Raw genomic sequence first — 19,442 nt, forward strand, 5'->3', positions numbered from 1 at the left:
GTAAACGGGTGACTGTCTGGAGAGGGAAGGGAAGTGGGCAGCTAGTAGAGAGTGCCCCTGTGGCCGTTCCCCTCAATAATAAGCATTTTTGGGTACCATTGAAGGGGAATGACCTACCAAGGGGGGAACCACCATGACTGGGGCTCTGGCACTGTGGCCCAGAAGGGAAGCGGGGAGAAGAGGACTACAATAGTGATAGTTAGAGGAGTGGATATGAGATTCTGTGGATGTGATGGAGACACTCGGATGGTATATTGCTTCTCAAGTGCCAGGGAGAGGGACGTCTTGGATCAGGTCCACGGCATTCTGAAGGGGGAGGGTGAGCAGCCAGAAATTTTGGTACATATTGGCATCGATAACATAGGTAGGAAAAGTGAGGAGGTCCAGAAGAGAGAATTTAGGGAGCAATGTAGAAAGCTGATAAGCAGGACCTCCATTGTAGCAATTCCTGGATTGCTGCCAGTGAGGATAAGAATAGGATGATTTGGCAGATGAATGTATGGCTGAGAAACTAGCACAGGCAGCAGGGCTTCAGTTTTCTGAATCATTAGGATCTCCTCTATGGAAAGTATGACCTGTACAAGAGGGTGGGTTTACACCTAAACCGAAGGGGAACCAACATCTTTGCAGGTAGAGCTGCTGGGTGGAGGGTCCGGGGTTAAACTAATTTGCCAAAGGGGTGGGAACTTGACAGATAGGGCTGAGGATAGGGTTGTTGGTTTGCAAGCAGAGGCCGCCTCTAGTGAGACTGTCAGGAAGGACAGGCAGATGATAGGGGAAAATTGCAGTCAGTGGGATACGATGCAGTGTAACAGGGGACAAGGTTGAAAAGGGTGATGAATGCAGGGTGAAGATTTTATATTTGAATGCACACAGTATATGGAATAAGGTAGATGATCTTGTAGCACAGTTAGAGATTAGCAGGTATGATGTTGTGGGCATCATTGAATCATGACTGAAAGAAGATTATAGTTGGGAGCTTAACGTCCAAAGATACACATTGCATCAAAAGGACAGGCAGGTGGGCAGAGGGGGTGGAATGGCTCTTTGTAAAGAATGAAATCAAATCGTTAGAAAGAGGTGACATTGGTTCAGAAAACATAGAATCCTTGTAGAGGTAAGAAACTGTAAGAGTAAAAAGACCCTGATGGGAGTTATATACAGGCCTCTGAGTGTTAGACAGCATGTCGGCTACAAATTACAATGGGAGATAGAAAATGCATGTTAAATGTATGTTGGGGATTTCAATAAAAAGACGCTGTAGAGGTAGTAATGGAGGACAAGGAAATGGCAAACAAACATTGGAGCAGTCTTCACTGTGAAAGACACTAGCAATATGCTGGAAGTTCAAGAGTGCCGGGGGGCAGAAGTGAGTGCAGTTGTCTTTACTAGGGAGAAGGTGCTTGGGAAACTGAACTGAAGGTAGATAAGTCACTTGAGCCAGTTGGATTACATCCCATGGTTCTGAAAGAGGAAGCTGAAGAGATTGAGGAGGCATTAGTAATGATCCTTCAAGAGCCAATAGATTCTGTCATGGTTCCAGAGGACTGGAAAAATGCAAATGTCACTCCACTCTTCATGAAGGGAGAGTGGAAGAAGAAAGGAAATTATAGGCCAGTAAGCCTCACCTCGATGGTTGGGAAGATATTGGAATCGATCATTAAAGATGGTTTCAAGGTACTTCAAGCCACACCATAAAATAGGCCAAAGTCAGCATGGTTTCCATAAGGGAAAACCTTGCCTGATAAATGTGTTGGAACTCCTTGAGGAAATAGCAAGCAGGATAGACAACAGAGAATCAATGGATGTTGTGCTTGGATATTCAGAAGGCCTTTGACAAGGTGCCACACATGAGGCTGTTTAACAAGAGCCATGGTATTACAGGAAAGATTCTAGCATCGACAGAGGATTGGCTGATTAGCAGGAGGCAAAGAGTGGGAATAAAGGGACCCTTTTGTGATTGACTATAGGTGACCTGTAGTGTTCTGCAGAGGTTGGTGTTGATAGTATGTCAATGAATTGGATGACAGAATTGAAGGCTTGTAGCCAAGTCTGCAAATTATACGGAGATAGGTGGAGGGGTAGATAGTGTTGAGGAAGCAGGAAGGCTGCTGAAGAACTTCCAGACATATTAGGAGAATAGGCAAAGAAGCAGAGGATGGAATACAGTGTCGGGAAGTGTATGGTCATGTACTTTGGTAGGAGGAACAACAAAAGAGATGTATTTCTAAATGGGGAGAAAATACAAAAATATGAGGTGCAGAGAGACTTGGGAGTTCTTGTGTAGGACTCCCTAAAGGTTAACTTGCAGGTTGATTTGGTACCGAGGAAGGCAAATGCAATTTTAGCATTCATTTCGAGAGGACTCAAATATCAGGGCAAGGATGTAATGCCAAGGCTTTAGAAGGCACTGGTGAGGCCTCACATGGAGTATTGTGAGCAGTTTTGGGCCTCCTATTTAAGAAAGGATGTACTGAAATTGGAAATGGTTTAGAGGAGATTCACAAGAATGATTTTGGGGATGAAAGGTTTATTGTATGAGGAGAGATTGATAGGTCTGTACTCCTGAGTTCTTGTACTCACTAGAATTTAGAAGAATAGGGGAGTGGGGGATCTCATTGAAACATGTCGAATGTTGAAAGGTCTAGATGGAGTGGGTGTGGAGAGAATGTTTCCTATGGTGAGGAAATTTTGGACCAGAAGACACAGCCTCAAAATGATAATGAATATATGGAATTTGTTGCCACAGGTGGCTTAGAGGGCCAGGTCATCGGAAGCATTTAGGGTGGAGGATGATAGGTTCTTGATTAGTCGGGGCGTCAACAGTTGCTGGGAGAAGGCAGGAGAATGGGGTTGAGAGGGAAATTAATCAGTCATGGTGAAATGATGGAACAGATGAATGGCCTTATTCTGCTCCAATGTCTTATATGGTATAGACATGGCCTTACAAAAGGCATTTGATAAGGTGTCAGGCTTGGAATATTGTGTTCAATTCTGTATGGATGTGGAAACTCTCGAGAGGGTGCAGAGGAAATTCACCAGTGTGCTGAGTGCACTAGAGAGCATGTCCTATGAGGAAAGGTTGGGCTTTTCTCTGGATTGAAGGGGGATGAGAGGCAACTTGATGACAGGCATACATGGCTTCTGCCCCCTTCCTCTCCAATCCTGCTGAGAGGTCTCGACCCTCAATCTCGGCTCTTTATTCCCCTCCACAGATGCTGCCCGACCTGCCGAGTTCCTCCAGGATTTTACGCGCCTTGTCCAAGATTTCCAGCAGCCAGCGGGCTCTCTCGTGTGTCCATGATTCACCTACGCGCTATTGGTAGCTGACGACGTAACTGAAGGCGGGGTGGGGGGAAAGGCAGGGCTTCGGTAAAAGCTGTCATTTCCGTTGCGGGCTGAATCTGGTCAGCGGTTGCTAGGGCTGGCCGTCAGAATGGCACTGCCGGATCTCAGCTCCTTGAGTCTCCAGCAACTCAACGAACTGCTGGAGGACGAGGAGAAGCTGAATAAGATGGCGGAGCAGCTGGAGGAGGTGGGTACGGGTAAGGGGTGGGAAGCGGGCGCTAACAAAGAGAAGAGGGAGAGAAAGGAGCCGGTGGTCCGGGTTAGGCCCTGCCGGGGGTGGGGGCAGTTTGCCGGGAGTTGAGCGCCGGGAGGGCAGCGTGAAGTGGCCGGGGGTTGGGATCTATCGGCTGGGGTGGGGAGAGGTTGTTGTCATCGGCGAGGCGGCGGCGAGATGAAGCCAGCTGTTCAACGTTAGCCACCGCAAGTTTCCAGAGGGTTAAAAAGCCACTTCGCGAAATAGTCAGCAGGTTAGCTGTGTTCACTGGGTGAGTGATTGATAAACAGTTGCTGTGAGTAACCTCTGCTGAATTTGCACAGAGTCCAAGAACCAGGAAACCAAAAGCAGGAAAACTGGGGTGGGTGGAGTCGGTATCGAGTTTTCACCTGAACTTGCATAGGTGCACCTCGTTTAACATTTGCATTCAGCTTATAATGTCAGTGCTCCTGAACACGCACTTGACTAACTGCTGTATTGTTGTCTTGTAGAAAGTAGTTCACGGATTTGGGGTATTTGCAAGAAATCCTGTTAATCAAAGTTTTTTGAAGTCGTTTGCACTTCCCAATAAAAATAAGCTTTGATCAAAGATCAATATTAATGTGATAATGGCTAAAACTGGGGGGGGGGGAATAAAACCTCAGGTGGCTATTTATGTTCAATGTTGCCCTGATTTGCATTCTTTGTGTCAAGTTAGTTGTGTGTTTAAGAAGGCTTGCAAATGGTTTGCCTTGTCTTTTAATCTGCACTGGTCTCACCCACCCCAACCTTGATTTAAAGGTGAAGTAACAGTACAGGTGGTTGTGGCAGTTCCTTGTTTCTTTGAAGTTGTTCCATTGTCTTGGCTTTTGACAGAGTACATTACAGCAGCTAAGTATTGAGTTTATTTTGTTTCTGCATTATTTTGTTTATTCTGCATTTATTTTGTTTTCTTGAAACCATTCAGTATTTCAGACATAAAATGATATTATAGAGCAAATTTCACTTAGAGCACTACTGTTTCCCTGTTGAATGGCCAGTGGCACTTTTGTGTAAGTGGCGGAGTGGAAAGCTGTACACATTTGAAGGCAAAGCTGAGAAAGAGAATAAACTCTTAAATTCTCTACTCAATGGAAGGTGGGAAAAGTGGTTTCTACAGTACTGTTAGATTTGTATTTGAAACACAAGTTTCGAAATCTATGATTATTCTGTTCAAAAACTGACCTTTACAAATCTTATTTTTTTTCTTGTCATGGAACCTAAATAATTGCATGAGCTGTAGGGTTGAAACTGTGATAACAAATGGTCAGAGTACAATGATAACAGTATGTAGAAATATTATCTTTATCTTCAGCCTCTCATTACAGTTGGAGGTTGCTATCTTCTAATTAATTAATCATACAGGAGAACAGGATTATTTGAAATATTATAGGAATATTTCTGTTCACCTGATTATAGGAGTTGTATGGAAGCTTTAGAGAGGGTTCAGAGGAGATGTTCCAGGATGTTGCTTGGATTAAAGAGCACATCTTGTGAGGAATGGTGAGTGAGCATGGATTTTTCCTTTGAAGCAAAGGAGGATGAGAATTGTCTAAGATGATAAAAGTGGACAGCCTTGATAAGGGTGACAGTGGCTAATATGAGGGGGCATCATTTTAAGGTGATTGGTGGAACGTATAGGGGGGGATGTCAGCGTTTTTTGCACAGTGGTTGATCCACTGGATCGCTGCCTGATCGTGGGGGTGGAGGTGATGAAGGCATATACAGTAAGGACTCTGATAAGCTCATGGATGAAATAAGAGGAGTGCTCTGTGCGAGGGAAGAGTTAGATAGACCTTGGAGGAGGTTAAAATGTCAGCATATCATTGTGAGCTGAAGAGCTTGTACAATCCTATGTTCTGATATGGCTTCTAGAATTATTAGTTCTTCCATGAACCATCAAGACTAACCTTGTCAAAACCTTTCAAAGGCCTGACATCTGTGCTAATGAAGTATTGAGTAAGTACTGTTCCCTCTTGTTAGCTAGTAATTTTTCTTTAAAATAACTTTTCTTCCACAGATGCTACTTGATATGTTATTTAAATCATTTTCTGTTTCTAATCAAACAAATTTGTACATCATTTGTGTTTATAGTACCTTTAACTCAATAAAATGCCTCAAAGTACTCCCAGGAATATTAGTAAACCAAATGACAATCACATGGGGCATGAAGCCAAAAGCTTAGTCAAATTAGGTTTTTTGAGTAGCATCATATGACAGGTGAAAGAGTGAATTGTTGTGGGTAAATATAACTGGTGGGCACGTGGCCAAGTGGTTAAGGCATTGGACTAGTGACCTGAAGGTCGTGAGTTCGAGCCCCAGCCGAGGCAGCATGTTATGTCCTTGAGCGAGGCACTTAACCACACAGTGCTCTGCGACGACACTGGTGCCAAGCTGTATCGGCTCTTGCCCTTCCCTTGGACAACATTGGTGTCGTGGAGAGGGGAGACTTGCAGCATGGGCAACTGTCGGTCTTCCATACAACCTTGCCCAGGCCTGTGCCCTGGAGAGTGAAGACTTTCCAGGTGCAGATCCATGGTCACATAAGACTAAAGGATGCCTTGAATATAACTGGTATTTACTTTCCACTTGCAGTAATTTTGTTCTCTTTAAACAGTAAACGTACTCAGTCTTTCTGCCTATGAGGTTAGTTGGCTTATTAGATAAGTCGATTTACTTGTTGCTTAATGTGTCACTTTGTTTATGTGACACTATTGTGAATATAACTTCAACATTTTTCTTAGACTGTTAATTTACTACATGTAAATAAAGCGGGAAGTGGGGCATCTGACCTAAAGAAGGTCAGATGCCCCAATAAGTCTTTCCCAAATAGTCTTTGTGTTTAGAATGACCCTATAAAAATGTATTTAAAATGTGAGCAATTTAGGCTAGAGATTTCCTTGGCAAGAGCTATGTTTTAGACTTTATTTTGAATACTTAATTTTCACTGCTTTTACTTTAGAGTTGTAGTACCTGCCCATTATGCCATTGGCATTTAGGGCAGCAGTGAAGGTCCTCAATCTCTGTCTGTGCAGAAAGATTCTTCATTGCTGTTTCCATAACAGTTGTTTTTTGACCAGTCAGGGTTGTTGGCCCTTGAGCTGAACCCCCGAACCTGGAGGACTGGTGGACCACTCTTAGTCTGGCCTCTACTCTTTGATCTGTTTGGCATAGTTGACCCTACCAAGAGCCAAAGCACAAGGCCCTGGCTCCAGCCAACATTCTTCAGTTCTCAGGGTCATTGAGGCATGCAAGCCTCCAAACCCTACAAGGTTGTGGTCCTCAGAAGACATTAGATGATTTAAATGATTTCTCAATCATTTCTGCTACTTGAAAATTGTATCCATTAGTTCTATTTTGTGAATTGGCTTAGCTTGGGTTTATTAAAAAAAAACAGCTTTTTGTTTTCTTGAAGTACATTTATGCTAGTTATGTGCCAGCACACATTTACACTTAAGCCTGACGCATCACCAATCGGTTGTTGGTATGACAGAATTCCACTTTGGGTGTGGGCCACACTTTGTTTCCAGTTTTTTTTTTCTTCAACCATCCTGCGTTCAACCCCAAAAATCAAAACAACCAAACCTCTCAGCAGTTGATCTTATGCAGCTTATTATTTTAAAACTGAAAATTTTCAGGCAGAAAAACATTCCTAATTTTTATATGTTCACAGATGTATGCCCATAGAATTGGGCTCAGCTCTTTAGCTTGTTGGGGAGAAAAAACACATGCATGAAGTTCTGTTTAAAGCACTGTTTTGACAAAAGTATAGGAACTGCTAAAAATTCATTGATACGTCTGCGGAGAGAACCAGCCTTTCAGGAAAATTTGAGAGAAACTTTAAAATCATGAGGGGTTTTGACAGGTTGGATGCAAGCTGGAAGTTTTTCTTTCTGGGAAAAGTTCCAAACCAGAAATGATAAAAGATGGTCACTAATCTAAGTAGAACATTCAGAAGAAACTTGTGTATTCAGTTGGCAAGATTGTGGAATGTGAATGAAGCAATTTACAATTCAGCGATTCATTTAGAGCACGATGAAGGAATAAGCTTTGCTGATGGATGAAGCATTTGAGAGCAAGCTTGTGAACAAACACCAGCACAGATCAATTCAGGTTGGGCAAATTACCATTTTCTCTAGCAACCCTATGTAAATTGTGGTCTGACGGTTTCAAGCTGATCTTCATAAAATTAGTATATTAGGAAATTGGCTTTTGACCTGCAGAGGAATTTGAACTGGGAGGGGAGAGATCCAGATGTTAATGATCTGTATAACAGAATTATTGGCTTTGAGGCCAAGTTTGTGCACGATGTAAAGATAGGTGGAGGGCCGGTCAGTTTTGAAGAAACAGGGAGTCCTCAAAAATATTTGAACAGATTAGGAAAATGGACAAAATGGCAGATAGAATACAGTGTAGAGAAGTGTATGGCTATGCACTTTGGTAGAAGGAATAAAGGCATAAACTGTTTTCTAAACGGGGAGCAAATTCAGAAATTGGAGCTGCAAAGGGACTTGAGAATCCTGCTGCAAAGGTTAGCTTGCAGATTGAGTTGATATATTTCATTTCCAGAGCACTAGAATATGAAACTTATATTATGCTGAGACTATACCCTATATAAGACATTGGTCAGACTATTTTGCTCTGTATATCTTTTTTAAAAAAAAATGATATGCTGGCATTGGAGAGGGTCCAGAGGAGGTTTAAGGGATGATCTTTGGAATGAAGGGGTTAATATATGAGAAACGTTTGACTATGAGCCTGTACTTCCTTTCGGTTTAGAAGAATGATGGGGTGATCCCATTGAAACCTACCAAATATTGAAAGTCCTAGATAGAGTGGATGTGTAGAGGATGTTGCCTAAAGCAGTGGGGTCTTGGAGCAGAGGGCACATCCTCAGACTAGAAAAAATATCTCTTTAAAACTGAGATAGGAAGGAAATTCTTTAGCTGGAGCGTGGTGAACCTGTGTAATTCATTGCCACAGATCGCTATGGAGGCCAAGTCAATGGGTATATTTAAAGGTCTCGCATGCCAGGATGCTGTTTATTGATCAGCTTGGCATTTAATATGAATATCCCTCAGAAGCTAATAGGGAAACTGTCCTCGTTGGATCTTAACAGCTCTCTGTAATTAGATCTTGGACCTCTTGTCAGAAAGGCCACAGTGAGTCAGTGTTGGCAGAAAATCTCTAGCTGCATCTCGCTGAGCACTGGGCTCCATGCTCAGCCCACTGCTGTTCACGCTGCTGATGCATGACTGCATTCCTTGACTGAACTTTGATCCGGTTCAAACTAAGTCTTCAAATTCACTGATGGCACAACAGATTAGTCTCATTAACAACGATGACGAGATTGTGTACAGAAGGGTGGTGGTGTGGCTGGCAGAATGTGCAGGCACAACAACTTGAGTCTCAATGTATGCAGGACCAAAGGGATGACTTTAGGAATTTAGGAAGGTGCAGGCTGACCACTCCTCACAGCATGTAAATAGCTCCTCTGTGGCAAGAGTTAGGACTGAATTTCTGGGAGTGCACATAGCGGATGATCTCACCTGGTCCCTCAACTCTTCTATCTTGGTCAAGAAAGTTCAAAAAAGCCAGCAGCAAACCACTTCCTGAGGAGAATGTGGCAAACAAGGCTCCCCACCCCCCCGACCCTATTCTAACAATTTTTTACAGGAGCACCATTAGGAGTGTGCTGACTAGCTGCATCCATGTCTAGTAAGGGATTGCAAGGCACCTGACCGTGTCCATAAAAGATTGAGGGCTGCTGAGAGGATCAGCAGGGTCTGTCTTCCATCCATCAGATACTTATGAGGAGCGCTGCATATGCAGGGCCCTTAGCAATGTTAATGCTACCTCCTACCTATCCAACAATCTCTTTTGACAGGAGATACAAGAACTGTTAGGATAGGGAAAAAGCTTCTTTCCCAGGCTGTAAAACTACTGATCTTCCTGCCACCACCCAGGTTTCATCATGTACTGTAGGAAGCACCAGTAGTGTTACACTGTTCACTTTTTAACCTTCATTGTAAATTCACCTTATCATCTTTTAATTTATTTGTGGTAATATTGTTCTATGTTATGTGTATGAGATGTACGTACTGTGTTGTGCACCTTAGTCTGGAAAGTTGGTTTCATTTGGCTGTATATGGTTGAATTACAACAAACTGAGCTTGAACTTGATTTTGCATGTTTCCACTTTAGTCTTTGTCCTTTTACAGCCCTTCTGTACAAAAATGCTGAGCAAGATTAGATATTGTGTTAAATGTAGAAACTTTTCAATCCGTGTTGTTTAGTTTGCTCCTGCTTCCTATTTCATAGTCACATGGGCCATCACCCTTTGTAGTCGTACAGATGCCCTTAACAGTTGAGGCTTCTCTTCTTCTATCTTCTGTGTGTCTGTGTGTGTGGGGTCATAATTCCATTAGTTTCCATGTCGAGTTGAGATTCTAAATTGGAGAAAGGCTAATTTTGATGATATCAGAAGAGATCTGGCAGGATAAGATAGATTGTTTCCTGGAAAATAGATGCTTGGAAGTGGGAGGCCTTCGAAAGGGAAGCATTGAGAGTTCAGAGTTTTTAATGTTCCTGTTAGGATAAAAAAAAAAAGCAGGGCTAATAGATTTAGAGAGCCTTGGATTTAGTAATAGTCATACTTTATTGATCCCGAGGGAAATTGGTTTTCGTTAAATAGTAATAAAACCATAAGTAATTAAATGGTAATATGTAAATTATGCCAGGAAATAAGTCCAGGACCAGCCTATTGGCTCAGGGTGTCTGACCCTCCAACGGAGGAGTTGTAAAGTTTGATGGCCACAGGCAGGAATGACTTCCTATGATGCTCAGTGTTGCATCTCGGTGGAATGAGTCTCTGGCTGAATGTAATCCTGTGCCCAACCAGTCCATTATGTAGTGGATGGGAGACATTGTCCAAGATGGCATGCAACTTGGACAGCATCCTCTTTTCAGACACCACCGTCAGAGAGTCCAGTTCCATCCCCACGACATCACTGGACTTATGAATGAGTTTGTTGATTCTGTTGGTGTCTGCTACCCTCAGCCTGCTGCCCCAGCACAGAACAGCAAACATGATAGCACTGGCCACCACAGACTCATAGAACATCAAGAGGTCATCGTAGAATTTCAAGAGTTATTGAGGCTCTGGTTAAGAAGAAGGAGGTGGACATCAGCTATAGGTAGATAGGATTAAATGAGGTGATTGTGGAGTATGGGAAATGCAAGAGAACACTTGGGAGAAAAATCAGAAATGCTAACAGAGGGCATGAGTTTGTTCTGGCAGACAAGGTGAAAGAATCCCAAGGGTTTTTGATATATTAAGGGAAAAGGATTGGTTTTCTTGAAGATCAGTGTGGTCATTTATGCATGGAGCCAAAAGAGATGGTGGAGATGAGGACACAGAATCTATAGACTGAGACAAAAGAGTAGTGAGATCGTAGACCAAATCCTGATGACAGAAAAAGAAGTGTTTGCTGTCTTGAGGCAAATTAGGGTGGATAAAGACCTAGGGCCTGGCAAGGTGTCCCCTCGGTCCTTGCAAGAGGCTAGTGCAAAATTGCAGAGTCATTTAGAATGTCCTTAGCCATGGGTGAGTGCTGGAGGACTCAAGAAAGACCCTAAGAATAATCCAGAAAATTGCAGGCCAATGCGCCTGATATCAGTCATGGGTAATAGAAGATATTCTGAGGGAGAAGATTTATACATTTGGATATACAGGGCCTGATTGCGGATAGTCATTACGTGTGGTAAGTTATGTCTAATCAATCTTACAGAGTTTAAAGAGGTCATGAGGAAAGTTGATGAAGGATAGGAAGTGGACATGACCTGGTGAAGGGTCTCGGTCCGAAACATCAACTATTTGCTCTTTTCCATTGATGCTGCCTGGTGTGCTGAGTTTCTGCAGCATTTTCTGTGTTTTGCTTTGGATTTCCAGCATCTGCAAACTTTCTCCTGTTAATGAGAAACAAGTGTCAATTTTGCTGAGTGAATTGGGTTTAAAGGCATATAGTTTGCTTGGAAGTTTAACTGCTCCAACTCAACCAGCAGAAATTACTTTTGCTGATATTGTTAAAGTAATGCAAGAATATTTAGAACCAAAGCCATTGTTGATTGCAGAACGCTTTAGGTTTCAAAAGCGGAATCAAAAGGAAGGGGAGTCTATTTTGGCATATGTGGTTCAATTGGAAGAAGTTGTAAGCATTGTCAGTTTGGTAATGATCTTAATGATGCACTGAGAGATTGTTAAGTTTGTGGAATCTTACATGAAAGCATTTTTTAAAAAAAAACAGCTCCTAACTGAGGCACAACTTACATTTAAAAGAGCAGTTGAAATCGTTGTTTCAATGGAAATCACAGACAAAGACACAGTTGAGTTGCAGTCGGGAATGAAAGTAAGCATGAACACAATTACAATGTCTAAACAGAAACTGACCTGGCCAAACAAATTGTGTTACTGTTGTGGCACAGATACACCAGACCAATGCAGGTTTAAGGGTGAAACATGGAGAAAATGTAACAATGTAGGATACATACTAAGAGCATGTCAGACAGATAAAAGGAAATGGACTACATAGAGAAGAGAAAAAGACAAAAAAATCAAGTTGCATTGTCAAAAAGAGCACTAATCTGCATGCATTTGATGAAAAATCTGATAATGATGAGAATAACGCAGGACTGTGTAGCCTTGAGATTTACAGTGTGAAAATTAACAATAGATATGTAATATGGCTTGTGACAGAGTGAATGGCAAATTAATTAAAATTGAATTGGACACTAGCTCAGATGTTTCAGCCATTCCAAAAAAAGTTTGAACGACATTTCAAAGATACTAAACTGAAGCCTGCTGATATCCAACTAAGAACTAATACTGGAGGAAAAAAACTCTTTTGGGAATGATGTTCCTGACGATAAAATACAACAATGAACAAGCCACATTGAACTTGTATGTGGTAAAAACAGGAGGACCAGCATTGTCGGGGGAGGGGGGGCAGGTGGGTGATTGGCTGAGACAACTATAACTTGATTGGAGATCCATCCCCCCCTTTGCATGCCAATCCCCTACAATACATTCAACTGAAGGCGATTAAGAAGGGTACTGGATAATGTCACAACTATTTCCATGCTGAACGCCATGAACCATTGCGCACCGGAGGACGAATAGGTGTTGGTACCAACCTCTGGTTGGAAAGCATATTGGACCAAGAAAGGACCATGCTGCTCAGAGAAATCATGAAAGTGATGAAAACAGTGGTCCGACTGCAACAGTCTTTGTTGGCAGCATATCTGAGAAAGCTTCTGATATGTTAATCAGACAGTTATTTCTAAAATGTGGCTTGGTTTTAAGCTGGAAGAAAGATCAAGGAGTTTAAGGAAAGTGACAAGCATTCAGTATTTTTGCATATAAAGACCAGAATCAACTCTGCGTGCATTAAGGTTATTGCATGAATTTAAAGTGGGAGTCAAAAAGCTACTTGTAAAAGTGGACACAAAGAACAAAGCCCAGCTGAATGAATGGAAGGTCAAAAAGAACGAAGTCAATGGAGATACAAAAAGAGGATTCATCAGATGATGTGGATGAAGAAATAAAGAGGAGAGATCAGATCATAAAGGGAGCAATAGAAGGATCGATAAGAGAATGCTCCAGTGATCTAAGTGCACCTTTCCATGATTAGGATGCACAAACTAGAACAAGAAAAAGGAAGGAGAAAAAAGGTGTCCAGGGCTGTCAGAACTACCTGCAGTCCCAAAGTCATCTTCTGCAACCACCACGGAGGAGGCTGCAGAACCTGAGGTTGTTTTCACAGCCACAAGTCACACCTGCCAAGCAGAGTGACCTCCCTTGGTCGTTATCCCACAAGGATAGTAATTCCTCCAGGGTGATGAATGGGACAATTTAAAATTTACTATGCTGTAGATATCTGTACTATGTACCAGTCGTATACTGCGTATATAGTTGAGGTGCATTCTCTATTGAGTTGAAGTTTGTTGCTAAGCAGGGAGGAGCGTTGTGTATTTAATATTTAAGTTATATTTAATCGTGTGTGTGTATGTGTGTATAACATTAATGAAGCATTCTTCGTTTAAATAATTCATTATGGTTTCTATGTAAAATGCATGAATTGCATGTGTCATCACGCTACCACATGATACAGGCACGCCTCGCTTAAAGTAAGCTTGATGTTAGACCCATGTTCCTAGACTCCTGTGTCTTCCTTTGAATTAGTTTAATGTTTTGACGTTATGAAACATAACATCTACATTGACAATAGAATTTGAATGGCATCTGTTCAGGCTGTTAATGATGTTTACTTGTAAATCACTCTTGCTTAAATTCCATCTAATTTTTCTGTTTGAATTTTGAATGATTAGAGCTTCAAAAGGGAACTAATGAGATCTGTATCAATAGCCATTTCAGCTTTAAGACAAAAACAAGTCTTTTTCTATCGCTGGCATTGCAATTAACAATAGGAGGTCTGCAGCAGTTGCAGCAAGGTCAGCAGACTCGGTACTAGTGAGGATTTGGACATTGGAGAACATAATCGGTGCTTTCATATTCTTTTCAGTGAACAGTGCTGCTGTTGTCAGAGTTTGTTCTTCTCATGAAGTGTATCTGATCTGTATAGTTAAGTTGACTTTTCTGTTTTTTAATCTATAAAGTACATCACACGGTCAATGCTGCAGAACTTTACCACAGTTCTAATCATCAGACATTTCATGATTAATTTTAGTGTAGATAAGGAAAGAAGTATGATTTGTAAATACTATGCCCCTATGTTGAAGTCCTTGCAACAACTATGCCAAGAGCTTGACCTTCAGGATGGGTAGTAAGGGTTGTTTTTGAATTTTTGCAGTTTAGGAATTCCCACTGTGATTGGAAAAACAGACATCTATACACCTCAAAGCGAATTGTATTTGGTGATCTGGTCAGAGAATGTCACTCCTAAGAAATTCATGAAATGCCTTGCAAATAAAAACTATTTCCCCCTTTTTTTTCCTTCTAGTTCTGCATAAAATAATTGAATCTTAACTATTCAGTAAGTTTGACTGGTTCCTAATATCCTACATGATAATTGAACTTGTATCCCAAATATGGCAGCTTTCTGATAAGGCGGCTCAGAATAGCTAAGGCATGTTACCAGTGCCAAATAGTGATTTCATTCCTATATTCCTGTTATTTACTCAACCCTTATTGTTCTTGGCCTTCTGATTTTAAAATGGTGTTAAAAGCAAATTGGTGTTGGAGCATATGTTGTTAAAATAAGAGCTGAATTGTATAAAATTGAGTATCTTTTTGTATCTTCATTAAGTGTCTGGTCCTGCTATGTTTCGATCAGAGAGACTAGGATGTTCATGGTGGGAAACAATGGCTAAAGCTGCTCATGATTTAATCATGACTTGCTCAAGTGTACTCTGAGATTGTGATAGAAAACTTTGAATTTGTCAGGCTTTTTGGTCAACTTGTCTGACCCAATTTAGACACCAGCCGTCAGATGTTTGTGAGAATTTTGCAAGTTCAATTGGATTGAGAGTGACTTTGTTACTGAGCCATGCCAGGCAGACGTTCAGGTTTATTCTTTGTTTCAGTTTGATATAATCACAGTGCATTTGAGTCAGGCACATTGATGGGTTTGGCATCCCATTGATCAGACAGGGTATGAATGCTTCCCTGGAAGACATTGGTTAACCAGGTTTTATAAGAATTCAGCTTGTAATTTTATCATCTTCATTGCTCGTGCCTGTCTTCTTTGCGTTTTAATTCCAGATTACTGAATTTTAATTCCACAGCTACTTTGGGATTTGAACTCTGGTCACTGGGTAATTAGTCTGATAATTTAACCACCATCCCAGGGACAAACATTCTTCAAGTCTTCAAATTCTGTTACGTACCCAGTGTGTGATCTTTGTAAGTAGAATATCTTGACATAATATCTGTTACCATAATATTTGCAAAATTAGTTTCCATGACAGTACTCCATAAATGAAAACATTTTAGTACTATGTGTAGTACCTTTTAAAACCCAAGCAAAAAGTACAAATGTGGGTACAGTAGGATTCCGGTCAACAAATTGGCACCTCGGATGATTTGATAATTCAAATGTATTTGTGCAGTATACTATCAGAATTTTCTTGTTTTTCAGGTACAGAATATACAACCAAATAAAGAAATGAGTCTTGCTAGTAACCGTAGTCTAGCAGAACAGAATCTACAGTTTCATCCCAAATTGGACAGCCTGAAACTTCAATTGACTAGGAAATATCAAGAGCTCCAGACACTGTTTGAAGCATATCAAGTGAGGAAATCGAGATTAGGTAACCTACTGAGTTTTCTTTAGATATAACATTTTCTGATACCTGCTTCAATGTGTTATTTTATAAATGCACAATTTTAAAAAAACTCATATGGTGTGCAGTTCCTGGACCAGAATCAGGTTCAGGAATTTGAACATGTTCTAACGATTCTAAATCTTGAAATTTGCATCTAACTTATGTAGCAGATCTCTCATGTTTCTCTTTACAACCATGTCATAATATGCTAATTGTTTTTAGCTCCTAAATGGAGAATTTAGCTGCATTTTTTTTAAACTTCCTTTTTAATAAAAAGCTGAAATCAATGTGGAAATTGGCTCATTGGTGAGGCTGTGCAAGGTTTAAAAAGAGCTCGATCTTTCAGAACTTCTTGGTGCGCTGCAATTATTGCAATCTTTTAGGCACTCAGCAGGGGCCAATAGAAAATGAGGTGTAAGTGGAGTGAGCATTATGTGACTGGACCAGTTTTAAAGTGGTCAGGATTTGCTCAACAGGCTTAGGCGAGAACGGGTACAGGTTAGAAGTTAAGCTTGAGAAGTTAGAGTTATAACAAGTGTAGGCAGGATCGTAGTTAAGGCAGTAAAACACTCCTGTGAGATGTGGGATTTCTGGGTACTTGGTGGTCTCCCTGATGACTACACCTGCGGGAAGTACACCCAACTTCAGTTTCTGACAGACAAGGTCAAGGAACTGGAGCTGGTTGTACTCGGGACCAATGGGAGCCTGAAAACCTCACAGATGAGACTTTTACTGAGGTGGTCACATCCAGAGTGCAGGCTTCAGACAGTAGATAAATGACAACCGGAAAAAGTAGGGAGCAAGCAGTCAGTGCAGGGTTCCCCTTAGCAGCAAGTATACTCCTTTGGATACTGTTGGGGGGGGGGAGGGGGGGGAATGATCTATCAAGGCGCAGAAGCAGCTAGGCCAGTGGCACTGTGGTTGGTCTGAGACTCAGCAGGAAAGGATAAAGTCGGTTAGGGTGACGGACAGGAGCTTCTGTAACCGTGAAAGAGAAGCCAGGGTGAAGTGTCGCTTCCCAGATGCTAGGGTCCAGGATATGTCAGAGTGCCTGCGGAAGCGTCTTAAGAGGGAGAATGAACAGCCAGAGGTCACGGTGCACATCGGCACCGATAGCATACCTAGGAAGGGTGGGTAGAGGTCCTGCTCAGTGAGTATAGGGAGTTAGGGAAGAGGCTGAAGAGCAAGACTGCCAAGGTAGAGATTTCTGGATTACTCCCAGTACCACGTGCCAGTCAGGACAGAAAGAGGATGACAGTACAGATGAATGAGTGGCTGAGGAATCGGTGCAGGGGGTAGTTTCAGTTTTTGGGTCATTGTGATCTCTTCTAGGGAAGTTATGACCTCTACAAAGGAAGGGTTACACCTGAACCCAAGGAGGACTTGTGGACAGGTTTGCTAGAGCTGTTGGGGAGGGTTTCAACTAATTTGGCAGAGGGATGGAAACTGGAGTGACAGGGCTGAGGACGTAGCAGTTGGTGTAGAAGTTGATGCAGTGTGTAGTGAAACTACAAGGAAGGACAAGCAGATGATGGAGCATAATCAAAAAAGGTGATGAATACAGGACTGAAGGTGTTATATTTGAATGTACACTGTTTATGGAATAAGGTAGATGGTCCTTGGGGGTGACATAGGATCGGAAGATGTAGCATCACTGTGGGTAGAGTTAAGAAATTGTAAGGGTAAAATGACACATGGGAGTTATTTACAGTAGCCAGGACGTGGGAAATAAATTGCAATGGGAAATAGAAATATATGTAATGAGGACATTGTTACAATAGTCATTGTGGATTTTAATATGCAGGTAGATTGGAAGTATCAGGTTGGTGCTGGATCCCAAGGGAGGGAATTTGTAGAATATCTGTGAGATGGCTTTTTGGAACAGCTTGTGGTTGGAGTCTACTAGGGGAAAGGCAATTCTTTATTGGATGTTGTGTACTGAATGGGATTTGGTTAAGAATTTTAAGGTTAAGGAACTCTGTGAAAACAGTGATTATAATATGATTCACCCTGCAGTTCGGGAGGGTGAAGATAAAGTCAAATGTATCAGTATTACAGTGGAGTAAAGGAAATTAGAGGCATGAGAGAGGAGCTGGCAAAAGTTCATTGCAATGAGACACGATCAGGGATGGTGGCAGAACAGCAATGGCTGATGTTTCTGGAGGCGCAGGATAGATGCATGCCAAATATGAAGTAGTATTCTAAAAGCAGAATGAGGCAACATGGCTGAGGGAAGTCAAAGACAGCATAATAGCAAAAGAGAAGGCATACAAAATAACAAAAAAAAGTGGGATATTAGAGAATTGGGAAGCTTTTTTCAAAAAAAAACGCAACAGAAAGCACCTTTTTAAAACAAAAGCCATAAGGAGAGAAGAGATGAAATAGATGTAAGCTAGCCAATAATATAAAAGAGGATACCAAAAGTTTTATCAGATACAGTATATAAAGAGTAAAAGAGGCAAGAGTGGAGAACTGACCATGGGAAAATGTCGATGGAGTGATAGTAATTTGAGACAAAGAAATGGCAGACGAACTTGAGTATTTTGACTCAGTCTTCACTGTGGAAGATACTAGCAGTATGCCAGAAATTCAAGGGTGTCAGGGAGCTGAAGTGATTGTTGTTGCTATTACTGAGGAGATGGTGCTTGAGAAGCTGAAAGATCTGAAGATAGATAAGTCACCTGGACCAGGTGAAAGAGATGGCTGAAGAGATTTTGGAGGCATTAGTAGTGATCTTTCAAGAATCACTAGGTTCTGTAAGGTTCTGGAGGACTGGAAGTTTTAAAATGTCACTCCATTCTTCAAGAATGGAGGGAGGCAAAAGAAAGGGAAAAATAGGCCAGTTAGCTTGACTTCAGTGGTTGGTAAGATGTTGGAGTCCAGTTTTTTTAAGAATGAGGTTTCAGGGTAACTGGAGGCACATGATAAAGTAGGCCAAAGTCAGTATGTTTCCTTAAGGGGAAATCTTTCCTGGCAGATCCGTTGGAATTCTTTGAGGAAATAACTGGCAGGGTAGACAAAGGCAAATCAGTAGATATTAACATGGTCCTAAGCAGGGGGTTGCTTAACAAAATAACAGCCCATGGCACTAAGGAAGGATGCTAGCATGGAAAGAAGATTGGCTGATTGGCAGGAGGCAAAGAGCAGGAATACAGGGGACCTTTTCTGGTTGGCTGCCGGTGACTAGTGGTATTCTGCAGGGGTCAGTATTGGGACTGATTCTTTTCATGTCATGTGTCAACAATTTGGATGACGGCATTGTTGGCTTTGTGGCCAAGTTTTCAGACAATACAAAGATGGGAAGAGGAGCAGGTAGAGTTGAAGAAGCAGTGAGTCTGCAGAAGGACTTGAATTTGGAGAATGTGCAAAAGAAGTGGTAGATGGAATATAGTGTAGAGAAGTGTATGGTACTGCAATTTGGTAGAATGAGTAAAGATATAGTATATTTTCAAAATGGAGAAAATTCAAAATTCCTAGGTGGAAAGGGACTTCGGAGTCCTTTCGCAGGATTCCCTAAGGG

The 19,442-nt window shown here is 41.7% G+C and overlaps 1 protein-coding gene across 1 annotated transcript in view; it reads left to right on the forward strand.

The window, feature by feature from the left end:
• Window positions 1-3,381: 3,381 nt before the first annotated feature.
• vps37ba (VPS37B subunit of ESCRT-I a) overlaps window positions 3,382-19,442 on the forward strand; it is a 36,969-nt gene continuing 20,908 nt past the window's right edge. Inside the window, exons 1-2 of the mRNA XM_072247738.1 lie at window positions 3,382-3,535; window positions 15,736-15,907. Of these exons, the coding sequence (XP_072103839.1) occupies window positions 3,437-3,535; window positions 15,736-15,907 (271 nt within the window). The 5' untranslated portion in view covers window positions 3,382-3,436. The remainder of the gene's footprint in view (window positions 3,536-15,735; window positions 15,908-19,442) is intronic.

This window comes from Mobula birostris, chromosome 31, assembly GCF_030028105.1.
Source record: "Mobula birostris isolate sMobBir1 chromosome 31, sMobBir1.hap1, whole genome shotgun sequence".
Taxonomy (NCBI): Eukaryota; Metazoa; Chordata; class Chondrichthyes; order Myliobatiformes; family Myliobatidae; genus Mobula; species Mobula birostris.